Below are 14,925 nucleotides of genomic sequence, written 5' to 3' on the forward strand. Positions count from 1 at the left end.
ACCAGAACAGCACACTGCTACAGGTAAGAGCCCACAACACAGGGAATCTGGGTTAGATAGACCTCAGGACCAACAATGACAGTAGAGTTACCATCAGAATAAGGGCAAGGTGGAGGAGAAAGGGGGAGTCATCACAAGGATCAACAAATGATCCCCTCTTATGGGGATGAACAACAGAAAAGTGCATGAAGGGTGTCAGGATGGTATAAAAATGTAAATAATCTATAACTTAAAATCAGGGGTTCATGAGGGCTATAGAGTGGAGGAGGGAGGGGGCAAATGAGCTGATATCAAGGGCTCAAGTAGAAAGAAAATGCTTTGAAAGTGATAATGGCAACATGTGGACCAATGTGCTTGACCCAATGAGTTAACTTACGGATTGTGATAAGAGGTGAGAGAGCCCTAAAAAAAAGTATTTGGTAATAGCAATAAAAGAAGTGGTGCCTATCTCATGGCAGGGCAGGCAAGACCAACATAGCCTTAAAGTGGACCACTGTGAGCACAGTGAGGGGCATGCACAGCCTGTGGTCGGATATGGCAGTTGTAGATAAAATGAAATGGTTTCCAGGGTCAGAAAGCTTCCTGAAAAAGTGACATATGCCCTGAAATCTAAAGGAAAGTACGAGTGTCTCAAGAGAAGTGACCGAAGACTATCCGAGGCAGATAGAGGAAAGTATTCAAATGCTGAACGTTGCCGAGTCAGATGGAGAGGTAGCAGCTGAGGTTATTAACTTCTGTGGGGGAGACTATACCTTAAGAGAAGAGTGATGTGAGTGGCATAATGTTCTAGGGGGAAACTTCTGACCTTAATCTCATTTTCACACCAGGAGGAAAATAACATTTAGGAGTACGAAGAAGGCAGGAATTCCTGTTCATCTGCTTTTTCTTCATTCTAGAGTGTATTTATTTATTGATTGATTGATGTAAACTACCATTTTTCCTATCATCTAAATTCTGCTTTTCCTGTTAGGTTTCCTTAGACCTGGTGTCATAGAGGTTGTCAGGTTGCTAACCATAAGATCAGTTTGAATCCACCAGTTGCTTTGTGGGAGAAAGATGAGTATTCTAGCAGTTCTCAACTTGTGGGTCGTGACCCCTTTGTGGGTTGAATGACCCTTCCACAGAGGTTGCTTTAGACCGTCGGACAACACATACTTCTGATGGTCTTAAGAATCGAGGCACCGCTCCTCTGTGTCCAGGTGGGTCCGCCCACATGCAGACACGCCCACATAGGAGTACCCAGCTTGAAGACTGTTATCCATGCTACACCAGGCTTCAAGACAAAATTTCATTTATTTGCCACTAGAAATAAATATTTCACAATATATAATTACATATTGTTTTTGTGATTTTTTTCTCTATGCTTATATTTGTAACAATGAAAATACATCCTGCATATCAAATATTTACGTTATGATTTATAACAGTAGCAAAATGACAGTGATGAAGTAGCAATGAAATTCATTTTATGGTTGGGGGGGTCACCACAACATGAGGAACTGTCTTAAAGGGTCTCGGCATGAGGAAGGTTGAGAACCACAGGTCTATTTCCTCATAAAGATGTATAGCTTTGGAAACCCACAGGGACAGTTCTACTTTGTCCTGTAGGGTCGCGGTGTCAGAATTAACATGATGGCAGTGAGCGTTTTGTTTCAAGGTTTCCTTGGGAATTTTATTTTTGAGTTAATGATTTGACTTCAGGTAAAAATTTATGTGTGTTTTTAAAAATGTTTGTGAGTATGTGTGTTTTTGTTGTTTTTTGCAGGTGAATGTTTTACACGGTGAATTAGGTTTCCATTTAACATTTTAATATAAACTTTTCATGCTGGTTACATTTTTTACATTATGTATACATTCTCATGATTTCCATTTTTCGTTTTATTTCCATTGATTCAACTTCCTGTCATTATTTTCACATCTTTGGTGTTGGGTAAATGTTGGCAGTTGGTTCTCATCGAGTTAATTGATAAGGACACATTACTCTTGGGCAGTATTGCATATTTTTAAATTTAGTCTGTTGTTTTGCTGGCAGTTGACCTTCAGGAGTGGTTTCAGTTCTAAGTTAAAAGAATATCATGGGTTAATAATCTCGAGGGTCCCCCAGTCTCTCATTCCAGTAAGTCTGGTCATTATGAATTTGAATTTTGTTTTTTGCCCAGTTGAATTGAGAGCTCCTTTTGTGTCCCTGGTCAGAATGATCAGGTAGTAGTAATTGGGGGTGCCATCTAGTTCTAGCCTGTGGTTCTGGTGGACTAGTTTCTTCCTTGAGTTTTCTTCATTTTTTCTCTAGAAGAATAGAGACCAGTAGTTGTTTCTTAGATGGCTACTTGCAACTTTTTAGGACCCCAGGTATTTAGGACTCGCCAAACTAGGATGTGTAGACTATTAAGTTTATATTCTGTTATTTATGTCTGCTGACTAAATTGTCCCAGAAGACTGTCCAAGCCCTTCAATCCAGCATACCAAATACACAAGTAATTTGGATATGTTTAGAAAGTCTCCATAATTTTGGCCTCTTTGTGCTCTAAAAAGTTCGTGTTGCTTTAGAGATGTAGGAAGGGATAAACAGAAATAACTGATTGGAAGTATATTGGTGAAGATCATTTACCTCTGAGCATATTTGTCAGATAATTAAAACATAAACTCTTTAATCATGAAGTGGTTGTTTTCCCCTGGAAAGGTATTCATAAGTTTTAACATCACATTTTTATGAGATAACTTCAAAAAATTATGGAAAATGAAATTAAAGGATAATGGAAAATTTCATGAGCTTTTGAAGCCTCCCTTATATATATGGTATAAACCTGTTTCATAGTAATAAGTTAAAGGGGTAAGTAAAATCTAGGATTTAATAGTGTTATTTCCTTTGAAAATCTATACTCAAGGAAATCAAGTATGTACGTATTAAAAGTACTAAACTAATATTTAAGAGACTCAATATTGTGCTGCATAGGTCATTCATATTTTTGTTCTAATTTATATGCTTGTAATATATGTATACCAAATTCATCTGCTTATTAAGAAATAGTTTAATAGCACCTTAAACTTACTCAGATTTTAACATTGTTTTCTTTTAAGAACTATCTCAGGGGGATCAATTCACAGAAGCAACCGCAAAGATGAAGTAGACAACTTAGGGGACAGTGAGTTTGTGTTAACCAAAGAATAACATTATAAATTCACATAATCTAATTTTCTGTCTCCATAGCGCTGGCTGACAGAGCAGAGAGCCCAGTGTCCTCATTGCCGGTAAGTGTTTTGCTATGATTTGTAAATTGGAAAAATGAGAGTGATTGGGTTATTCCAACCCAAACAAGACTCACAAAGGCAAGTTCTGTCTGAAATGTGTTAAAATGTCTCTTCTTCGGCTTTCCGGCGCTGACGACCGCTCGGCGATCATGCCTCTCGCAAAGGATCTCCTTCACCCCTCTCCCGAAGAGGAGAAGAGAAAACACAAGAAGAAGCGCCTGGTGCAGAGCCCCAATTCCTACTTCATGGATGTCAAATGCCCAGGCTGCTATAAAATCACCACGGTCTTCAGCCACGCACAAACAGTAGTTTTGTGTGTTGGCTGCTCTACTGTCCTCTGTCAGCCTACAGGAGGAAAAGCAAGGCTCACAGAAGGATGCTCCTTCAGACGGAAGCAGCACTAAAAGGCCCGGAGTCGAGATGAGTGGGAAGCCATTCTAATAAACCCATTTTGGATAAAAAAAAAAAAAAAAAAAATGTCTCTTCTTCGTAAAGACAGTTGGAAGAAGACAAGGAATTTGCCAAGAGAGGGACATTTTTGGTGTTAGAATCCATGTAGAATGCATTGTGTTGCTTGCTCTGGTAGCACTCCTGCCTTCCTTGAGAAAGTTACTCTGTAACTTCTTAGCTTACCTTTTAAAATTAAAGTAACAATAGTGAAGATTATTATGGTTTAAGAAGCCCAGTTAGTAGAGGGGCAGAGTCTGATATTCCTTTTGACCTTTTCATGATCACTACTTCCCAGAATAGATTGTTAGGGTTGCTGTCTCTTCTTCCAGACATTCTTATGTGCATGAGACTATTATGCATGTCTTTACACATTTATTCTTTTTCTTTAACTATACAAATGTTTCAAAACTTGCCCGTGTAAGATTTGATGGTATTGTGTACACATGCATCATTAAAAAATGAATGAATATACCATGATTTATTTACACCCATATTGAGGTTGTTTCTACTTTTGGTTACTTCAAAGAATGGTGCTAGGCTAGAGTGCCTAAAGACAAGGTTGTACCATCTTACACTTGTATAGCACCTTTCTCCTCACATTCTTGTGAGTGTTAGACACTCTGCTTGAGGGTATTTTTTGTTTTTGGTCATTCTGTCAAGGGAAACACCTTGCGTTTATATCTTGCCTTTAATATGCATGCAAAAACTAATGGACATCACAGCAAAGCAAAGTCTTCCAAGTTTTGCAGTTTAGTATTTTTAACAGCTGGTTTTTTTCTTAGGTAATTTTCTACATCTTTTGCCCTGATTTATTTGTATGTTGTTCACGTTTATCATTTAAGGTCTGTGACAGCAAATAGAACTTTGTGTGATGATGGAAATGTTTTCCATCTACTCATCCAGTATGGTGACCACAGTCATGTGGCTATTGAGCAATGACATTCTCTTTTATTTAATAATAATTTTAATGCTCATAATGTGGTGAGTGGCTACCATATTGAACAGGATGGCATTTTGTCCTGTGTTTCTCAAAGTGGGCAGTGCCTGCCCCCAGAGGGCAGACTGCAAGAGCAGATAACTACATTTTATCACAGAGAGGTACTGGGTAATTTTTTAACCTGAAAAGGGTGTGGTAGGCCAAATAAGTTTGGGAATCGGTACTTTAGACTAAGTTGGGAATTGAATCTTTAATTTAAACTTTCAGTATTTTTCCTAAGGTGCAAATGACAATGTGGTGAAAATAGGTTTATAAGTATGCTTCTGCTTGCATCCTTGGGATTATTTTAATTGTAATATGGTGCGAGTATGATAGCAAGGTTTATTTTGAGGTAAGTACTTGATTTAGAAAAATAATCCCAAATTGCGAGCTCAAATACATGTCTGTATTTCTCTCCTAGTGCTCCCCTCCAGCTCCGAGAACTGGTAAACTGTCGTTGGGCAGAAGAAGTAACACAACAGCTCGATACACTTCAGCTCTGCAGTCTCACCAAACATGAAGAAAATGAGAAGGACAAGTATGTCCTCAGTGTCTTCATTCAAGTACTCTGTAGATTTCACCATTAAATACCTGTCACGTGTTATTTTATACCTATGAGTGATGTTGAAAGATTCCATTTGTTTGATGTTTCTTCTGTGTGATGTTTAAGATGGTTAATTCTTTTCATCTTTATTCAGCAGGCATTTATTATGGGGCTTCACAAAGTGTGGGGTAAATGAAATTAAAACATAAGATTTTTTTTCTGCAAACTTATTGAAGCCCTTCCACATTTAATGGCTCTCTCCTAGCATGTGCTAGAGTATGAAAATATCATGGAAGGTAAATGAGACAGGATTTCTGCTTAGCAGTTTGACGTGGGTTTTGGTAAGACTGCCGTGGGAGAAGAGTCCTTGAGGGAATGACGTGATTGAAGAATTTTAGTCATATCTGGAGATAGTAAAGTAATGATAATTAACTTTTTCAGGTAAAGAAATTATAGCATGGTTAATTATAAAGCTTCACTCTGACAATAAGAAAATGAATTGGAAGAGATTCTAGGCTCTTGAAATGCTTAGAAATGAATCCATACAACTTTGTGTCTATTTACAGCACGTTCAAACCAGGCTTTAGAACTTCAATGGGCATCATAAGTTATCTAGAGTATTTGTTCCTTCATTATTCATAGAAACAAGAAAGACTCAAACACTGATACAGTTTGGTAATGCAGAGCCCGACATAAAATCCAGTGTCAGTTTTACTGCTTACTCTTTGGGTTGAATGGCGCCGAGTACTGCTAGGGTCGTAAAGTCTCACCAAAAATAATGCTCACATACCTCCCTCTTTGCATATAATAGCATAAAAGAACACTTAAGATATTTTATAATTTAAAAAATGGGTAAAATATATTTATTGAATAGTTATCAGTACAGTATATAATACTAGTATTTATTTTAAATATTTACTTTCTTTTTTTTTAAATCACTTTATTGGGGGCTTGTACAATTCTTATTACAATCCATACACACATCCATTGTGTCAAGCACACTTGTACATTTGTTGCCATCATCATTCTCAAAACAATTGCTTTCTATTCGAACCCTTGATATCAGCTCATTTTCCCCCTTCCTCCCTGCTCCCCCTCTCTTAAGAACCCCCAATAATTTATAAATTATTATTATTTTGTCATATCTTATACTGTCTGACCTCTCCCTTCACCCACTTTTCTGTTGTCCATCCCCAGAGAGGAGGTTATATGTAGATCCTTGTAATTGGTTCCCCCTTTCTACCCCTCCTTCCTTCCACCCTCCCGGTATCACCACTTTATCCACTGGTCCTGAAAGGATCATCTATCCTGGATTCCCTGTGTTTCCAGTTCCTATCTGTACCAGTGTACATCCTCTGATCTAGCCAGATTTGTAAGGTAGAATTGGGATCATGATAGTTGGGGAGGAAGTATTTTTAAGAACTAGAGGAAAGTTGCATGTTTCATTGTTGCCACCCTGCACCCTGACTGGCTCGTATCTTCCCTGCAACCGTTCTGTAAGGGGATGTCCAGTTTCCTACAGATGAGCTTTGGGTCTCCACTCTCCACTCACCCTCATTTACAATGATAAGATTTTTTGTTCTTTGATGCCTGATAACCTGATCCCTTTGACACCTCGTGGTCACAAAGGCTGGTGGTGCTTCTTCCAGGTGGGTTTTGTTGCTTCTGAGCTAGATGGCCACTTGTTTTTCTTCAAGCCTTTAAGACCCCAGATACTATATCTTTTGATAGCTGGACACCATCAGCTTTCTTCACCACATTTGCTTATGCACACATTTGTCTTCAGTGATCTTGTCAGGAAGGTGTGCATCATGGAATGCCAATTTAATAGAACAAAGTGTTGCATTGAGTAAGTACTTGAGTGGAGGTCTAATGTCCATCTGCTGCCTTAATACTAAAGCTATAAATATATGCACATAGATCTCTTTTCCCACTAACCTATATAAATATATTTACATGTTTACATGCCTGTATTTAGACCTCTATACATACTCTCTGCCTCCAGTTGTTTCTGTCCTTTGCACTCCCATTTAAGACATTTTCAATTCCTCTGAGGTTGGAGGGTTATTACTATTTGGACAGTTTCTTCTTATTCTTGATTGATTGATTGGCTTCTTTTATGAGAGCCTTGGTGGCTTTGTCAGTCTGGGTAGACTAGAGAAACCATTCCATAGACACTCACATGTATATAAGAAAGAACTTTATATACAAAAGAATTGAATATTGAGAAAGCATCCCAGAACAGTCCAGATCAAGTCAATAAGTCCGATATTAGCCCATTTATCCGATACCAGTCAGTAAAGTCCTCTGCATACACACGACACCAAGTGCAGGAAGATCACAGGCCAGTGGGTGGGAAGTCTTGTGGATCCATCGGCATTGTAAGCATCTCAGTACTGGCAGGGGTCTCCATGTAGTTCTCTGACTACCTCAGGGTAGCTTCATGTGACTTCTCAGAATTGTCTCACAAATGAGTGAGCAGAGAGAGAGTGTCTCCCACCTTCAGGGAGGAATTACCGAAGTTCCTGGAATCCTCTAGAGAAAGCCATGTCCACACAGAGGCCTCATTGGCTGTATTCCGATTGACAGACTAGACTCTACCCTACACTGAATCCTCACATGACACCAGATTATGTCACTACCATAGTGGCACAGTGGGGTGCCCATTGGGTTGCTAAGTGAAAGACCCGCTGTACAAACACACCAACTGTTCTGTGGGAGAAAGGGAAGGCATTCTGTTTGGGTAAAGATTTACAGCCTTGGCCACTCTATCTTGCAATCCTGCTATGTCCTGTAGGATTGAGATGAATCGGAATCAACTTGCCAGTAATGAATTTGGATTTCTACTGGAGCCTTTCCTGAAAGCATGGGAAAAGGCTGGGTTTGCTAATGTGCTGATCTCTTCTTGGTCCCTCAAATGTCATCCATCCATCCATCCATCCATCTATCTGCAGCTGGTTCTGCTAAAGAAACGAGAAGTATCTAGTAAATTTTTGATATTGTAAGAGCTACCGTATATACTTAGTGTAAGCCAACTCAAATGTCAACCGAGGCACCTAATTTTACCACAAAAACTGCATTGAAGTGCTGAAACACTCAGCTTATACACGAGTCTATACGGTGCATTTTAAATTTGGTAGTTTGAAGATCATGCTAGTTAAGCTAGGTTTTTAAAATAACATTACTTTGTGATTTTATATTAAGACTACAGGTCCCATGAGATATACAAAATGTAGACCTTTTTGGGCATTTTCTTAAAGCTAATTGCTCATCAGTGAAATGCTTTTTTATTCAAAAGCAACTATGCTTTATAAACAAGAAATTTAATTTTTAAAAATTTCTTATTTTCCCTTGGAGCTAATATTAATCACATCTGTCTTGATTATTGTTAGAAGTAGTCATGTAGCGGGGAAAAAAGAGAAGGCTTTTACTCCTGTGAAGTTTTACAGTCTTGGGAATTCAGAGGGGGCAGTTCAGCCCTATCCTCCATATGATCGCAATGAGTCAGCATCGACTCAATGGTGTTGAGTAGTGATCACCTGTAGGTGAAGGAATTGTGCATGCACACATGCTCATGTAGATATAGACTCATAATTGATAATTAAAACATCCAATATGTAATAGGGCAAAATTTATTATCTGTAATGATGCTGTAGTTATTTATAAATAATGCCTTGTTTTGTTAAGAAAGTAGTCTGTATTTTACATGTGATTGTTTATAGATGAAAGAAAATTATATTTTAAAGAAAATTTGTCTTCCTGTGATTCTTTAGCTTAATTCACAGATTCAGAATAAATTGTTCAATTATATGCTTCTTGAGACAAACTCATCATCAGTTGATGCGTACTCACAGTAACCCTGTAGGACAAGGTAGAACTGCCCCTCTGAGTTTCTGAGACTGAACTCTTTAAGAGGACAGAAAGACTTGTCTTTCCTCCATGGAGTGGCTGGTGGTTACCAACTGCTGGCCTTGCATTTAGCAGCCCATTGTGTTATTACCAAGACACCAGGGCTCTTTCCTGAAGCATGCTTATTTAAATTAACTAACCTGTTTGCCCAAACTTAGGAATTTATGTTCCAATTTTAATCTAGTTGATTTATAACTACTTTCTTCTTTTCCATAATATACAGATGTGAAAACCACCATGAAAAACTTAGTGTGTTTTGCTGGACCTGTAAGAAGTGTATCTGCCATCAGTGTGCACTTTGGGGAGGAATGGTGAGCAGAACAAATTCAGCATGTTTTTTGTTTTTTTTTAGTTGTAGATTAGAGCCTTGGAAATATCTATGTGTGTACATACATGTTCATATACATATGTATATGATTTTATTTTTGTTGTTGGAAATACGCACTGCAATTTCTACAGGTACAGATACAGTTCAGTGACGCGGATTATATTCTTTCATTCTCACCCTCCTTTTCTGAATTGTTCCTCCCCAATTGCATGAACTCACCGCCCCCTTTGTTTCCTATGTTATTGTTTCAGTTGCACTTGTCAATTTAATCTCATATAACTAGATCTACAAAGAGCACCATACTCAACACCGAGGAATTTTTCACAAATAAAGTTTATTTCACAAGTGAACTGTTGTTTGGTTTAAAGAAGACTGGGAATGAATTCTGGTTTAGGGTTTGGAGATTATCTTGATGAAATCTTTAAAAAATTTATATAGGATATAGAATAACTTATCTTGCTCTGTGAAATAAAAATTTAATATGTGATTTTAGATGCTTTATATTAAAGGTATCATGCCTTCTGTTATTCCTTGAGATTCTCTTTGGGAAGAGGTTGGGGTAGGTTGTTCATCCCTTATATAAAAATACTTACAAAATTATTTTTTAAAATTATTTTATTAGGGGCACATACAACTCATCACAATCCATACATACATCAGTTGTATAAAGCATATTTGCACATTCATTGCCCTCATCATTCTCAAAGCCTTTTCTGTTCTCGTAAGCCTCTGGCATCCCCTCCCTCCCCGCTCCTCCCTCCCTCTTGAACCCTTGATAATTTATAAATTATTATTTTGTCATAAACTGTCAGACGTCTCCCTTGACCCACTTTCCTGTTGTCCATCCCCCAGGGAAGTGGTTATATGTACATCTTTGTAAGCGGTTCCCCCTCTCAACTCCACCCTCCTGGCATTGCCACCCTCACCAATGGTCCTGAAGGGATCATCCGCCCTGGATTCCCTGTTTCCAGTTCCTATCTGTACCGGTGTACATCCTCTGGTCTAGCTAGATTTGTAAGGTAGAATTGGGATCATGATAGTGGAGGGTGGGTAGGGGAGGAAGCATTCAGGAACTAGAGGAAAGTTGTCGTTTCATCATTGCTACACTGCACCCTGACTGGCTCTTTTCCTCCCGCAAACCTTCTTAAGGGGATGTCAAATTGCCTACAGATGGGCTTTGGGTCTCCACTCCACACTCCCCCTCATTCACAATGATATGATTTTTGGTTCTGATGATGCCTGATACCTGATCCTTTCGACACCTCATGATCTCACAAGCTGGTGTGCTTCTTCCATGTGGGTTTTGTTGCTTCTGAGCTAGATGGCCGCTTGTTTACCTTCAAGCCTTTAAGACCCAGATGCTATATCTATTGATAGCCAGGCACCATCAGTTTCTTCACATTTGCTTATTCACCTGCTTTGTCTTCAGCAATCATGTCAGGAAGGCGAGCATCGTGGAATGCTAGTTTAATAGAACAAAGTATTCTTGCATTGAGGGAGTACTTGAGTGGATGCCCAATGTCCATCTGCTGCCTTAATACTAAACCTGTACATATATGCACATAGATCTATTTCCACATCCTCATATATAAGTATATTTGCATGCCTTTATATCTCTACAAATGCCCTTTGCCTCCTAGTTCTTTCCTCTATTTTACCTTCCTCTTGTCCCACTATTATGTTCAACCTTCATTTGGGTTTCAGTAATTCCTTTAGGTTATATTACACTTGGTCACGCCCTACCAGGCCTCCTACACCCTCTTCACTACCGATTTGGATCACTTGTTCCCTTGCCCCTGGGTTTGTTAATACCACTTCCTTTCCCCCTACTTCCACCTCTTCCATATCACCCTTGAATGGAATTGCCGGGACCCATTGTTTTCTCCTCCAGATTATTCTTCCAGCTTATTTTAGACAGACCTGCGGAGATAACATGCATAAAAACAAGACAGAGCAGAACCAAGCAACAAAAGAAAACAACAAGCCAATGAGAAAAAAACAAAACACAGCTACAAGAAAGAAAAACTTGTAGTTAGTTCAAGGACTGTTTGTTTGCCTTTAGGAGTGTTTTCCAGTTGAGTCTGTTGGGGTGCCAAGCCTTGGCCCCAAAGTCTATTTTTGGTGTTCCCTGGGGACTTCGTTGTTCTGTTCCCCTTGCTGTTCTGTTGCATACCCTTAGTGTTTTACCTTCATGTGGTGGGATCCGATTGGGCGGAATTCCCACACTGTGTCTCCAGTGTTGTCCCCTGTAAGGCTATGGGTCAGTGAGAGATGTCGAGTCTCATAGTGGGGCCAGCCATGTGATCTCTGGATTGGCTGCTCTGAATGGGAATATCGTCCTCGGGTTGTTCGGCCAGGATGTGTTCCACTCTTTTCCTACCCCTTCATTTACTCCGGTGTGCTCTGATCAGACAGACCTGTCCTTTTCCCGGAGCTGTAGTTTTAAAGCTGTCCTTTGAAATAAATTCTTCTGGGCCAAGGGGCAGGTGTCCACGTAGTTGGGATTGGGGCCGGCCCCTCAGACCTCTCCACTTGTTCCTTAATCATGCTGGCATGTTGGATTCACATCTTGGAGCACTGGGTTGAAGTCTGGTCCTTCTTTCCCTGTGGAGATAAATACTACCTTCCATTTGGGTGGGTTAGTGCCCTGTGCCCCTGACACCCATTTCTTTTCTTCCTTTTCCCCTCTCCTTTTTAGTTGTCTACCGTATGTATCCCTGGATTTGGTCTGGCCCCTGCCATGCTATCTCGTCCTCACCCCAGGAACGTTTGTATACAGCAGCTTTTTCCCTATGCCCCTTTTGCATTTGTTTTCTTAAAGCTTTCCTCAGCGGATTCGTGTTGTTCTTGCCCCTTTTTGCTTGGCTTACTTTGCTTATCATGATTTCCTCCAGTTCTTCCCATGCAGTAATGTGCTTCATACGTTCATCACTGCTTTTAAGCAATGCGTAGTACTCCATTGTATGTATGTACCACAGCTTTTTAATCCACTCGTCAGTTATTGGAAATTTGGGTTGTTTCCAACTCCTTGCAGTTGTGAAATGTGCCGCAATGGACATTGGAGCACAGATGTCTGGATATGGTTTGTTTCTTGCCTCTTCTGGGTACATGCCCAGTAGGGAGATTGCTGGTTTGTATGGTAGCTTGATTTCCATCTGTCTTAGGTATCGCCAGATCGGTTTTCATAGTGGCTGTGCATACTTACAAGTCCACCAGCAGTGGATACGTGTTCCTGTCTCCCCACAGCCCCTCCAACACTTGTTGCTTTCTGATTTGTTGAATTGGCTGTCTTTGAGGGGGTCAGGTGGTAGCTTGTTGTTGTTTTAATTTGCATTTCTCTTAGGCCTAAAGATCGGGAACATTTCCTCATGTTTGTTGGCCATTCGGATCTCTGCCCCTGTGAAACTTCTGTTCAAGTCCTTTGCCCACCTCCTCAGTGGGCAATTAGTTTTTTCGTTTTGGATGCTAGCAGAGTATTGTAGATTTTAGTAATAAGGCCTTTGTCTGATTTGTCATTGCTACAGATGTTTTCCCAGTCTTTGGACTCTCTTACTACTCTTGGTGAATTCTTTGGATGTACACGGGTGCTTTATCTTCGGTATGTCCCATTTGTCAATTTGTACCTCCTCTGTGTTTGTGTCCTTCCCTATTTCTGATAGACCGTGTATTCCCTGTGCTAAAGTTCTCAAGTTGGTCCCAATTTCCTCATTGATGGCCCTAATAGTTTGGGGTTTAACTTTAAGATCTGTGATCCACCTTGTGCATGGAGTGAGATAAGGATCTGCTTCATTTTTCTGCAGGTAAATAACCATTTTTTTCCAGCACTACTGTTAAAGAGGGCCTTTGTTTCCCATGGGATATTTTTGGGGCCCTTATCAAAGATCAGCTGTCTGTGTGCTGATGCTTTCATTTCTGGGTCTTCAGTTCTTTTCCAGTGGTCTGAGTATCTGTCATTGTGCCAGTACCATGAGGTTTTGACACTGTGGATGTATACTATGTGCTAACGTCAGGTAAAGTAAGCCCTCCCACAGTGTCCTCCTTCTTGAGAAGTTCTCTGCTAATTCTGGGCTTCTCTGTTCATATGAAGTTGGTTATCAGTTTTCCCATTTCTTTTGAATGTATTGGGATTGCATTCAACTAATATAGTGCCTTGGGCAGAACTGACATCTTGATTATATTGAGTCTTCTAATCCATAAGCTTGGGATATTCTTCATTTGTTGAGGTCGCTCTTGGTTTCTTGTAATAGTGTTCTGTAGTTTCCCCCTTTTAGATCTTTTGTTCTTTTAGTCAGGAATATCCCTAGATATTTCAATTTGTCCTTGGCTGCTGTGAAGGGTTCCACCTTTTTGATCTCCTCTTCTGTGGTCTTATCCCATGTGTATCACAGTCCGATGGACTTGTTTGTTGATCTTGTATCCTGCCAAACTCCTCTATTGCTTCCAGTACTCCCCTTGTGGGGCTTTTGGGATTTTCTATATATAAAACCACATCATCTGCAAATAACGATAGTTTAACTTCTTCCTTCTCCAGACGAATACCTTTGATGTCTTTTCTTTGCCTTATGCCGTTAGCTAAAACATCCAGCTGCTAAAACCTCCAGCACAATATTAAATGAGAGTGGGGACAAGAGGCATCCTTGTCCGGTCCCCTTCTTTAGTGGGGTTGTGTTAGTCTTTTGTATGTTGAACCATTGCTGCATCTCTGGTATACATCCCACTTGGTCATGGTGAATTATTTGTTTTATATACTTTTGTATTCTATTGGCCAGTGTTTTGTTAAGGATTTTTGCATCGATGTTCATTAGGGATATTGGTCTGTAGTTCTCGATTCTTATGGTATCCTTGCCCGGTTTTGGTATCAGAGTTATTCTAGGTTCATAGAGTTTGTCGTCTTTTTCTATGTTCTGGAAGAGTTTGTGTAGGATTGGTGTTAATTCTTCCCTAAATTCTAGGTAGAATTCTCCTGTGAATCCATCTCGTCCAGGGGATTTTTGGTTCGTAATCCCTTGATAACCATGTCTATTTCTTCTATTGCTATGGGTCTGTTGAGATTTTTGACGTCCTTTGGGGACAGTCTAAGGAGGGACTGTTTTTCCAAGAATTTGTTGCTTAATTCATTGGAATACAATCTTTCGTAGTACTGTGTAATTTTCCTTTTGATTTCTTTTGCATCTGTTGTAATGTCCTCTCTTTCACCCCCCATTTCTTGCTATTGAAATGTGTTCCCTCCTATCTTTGCTTAGGTTTTCCAGCAGTCTGTCGATTCTGTTTATCTTTTCAAAGAACCAACTTTTAGTGGCATTTTTTCCATAGTTTTCTTATTTTCCCTGTCCTGAAACTCAGCTCTGATTTTTATTATTTCTTTTCTTTTGCTATTATTGGGAGTGTCTTGTTGACTCTGCCGTAGTTGTTGTGAATTTGGTGCCAGCATACCAATCATGAGTCCCTGTTTCTCAGGTGTGCATGTGT

At 39.7% G+C, this 14,925-nt stretch overlaps 2 protein-coding genes across 6 annotated transcripts in view; both read left to right on the forward strand.

Annotated features, from left to right (window-relative positions):
• TRIM37 (tripartite motif containing 37) overlaps positions 1–14,925 on the forward strand; it is a 122,862-nt gene that overhangs the window by 9,623 nt on the left and 98,314 nt on the right. For all 5 annotated transcript variants that reach the window (XM_075561521.1, XM_075561519.1, XM_075561518.1 and 2 more), the window contains exons 3-5: positions 3,209–3,249; positions 5,097–5,213; positions 9,352–9,439. In XM_075561521.1, the coding sequence (XP_075417636.1) occupies positions 3,209–3,249; positions 5,097–5,213; positions 9,352–9,439 (246 nt within the window). The remainder of the gene's footprint in view (positions 1–3,208; positions 3,250–5,096; positions 5,214–9,351; positions 9,440–14,925) is intronic.
• LOC142458245 (small ribosomal subunit protein eS27) lies at positions 3,366–3,722 on the forward strand. Its single transcript, XM_075559278.1, has one exon. It carries the CDS (start codon positions 3,399–3,401, stop codon positions 3,651–3,653), a length of 255 nt encoding a protein of 84 aa, XP_075415393.1. The 5' UTR covers positions 3,366–3,398; the 3' UTR covers positions 3,654–3,722.

The sequence above is a fragment of the Tenrec ecaudatus genome, chromosome 10, assembly GCF_050624435.1.
Source record: "Tenrec ecaudatus isolate mTenEca1 chromosome 10, mTenEca1.hap1, whole genome shotgun sequence".
In the NCBI taxonomy this organism is placed as follows: domain Eukaryota; kingdom Metazoa; phylum Chordata; class Mammalia; order Afrosoricida; family Tenrecidae; genus Tenrec; species Tenrec ecaudatus.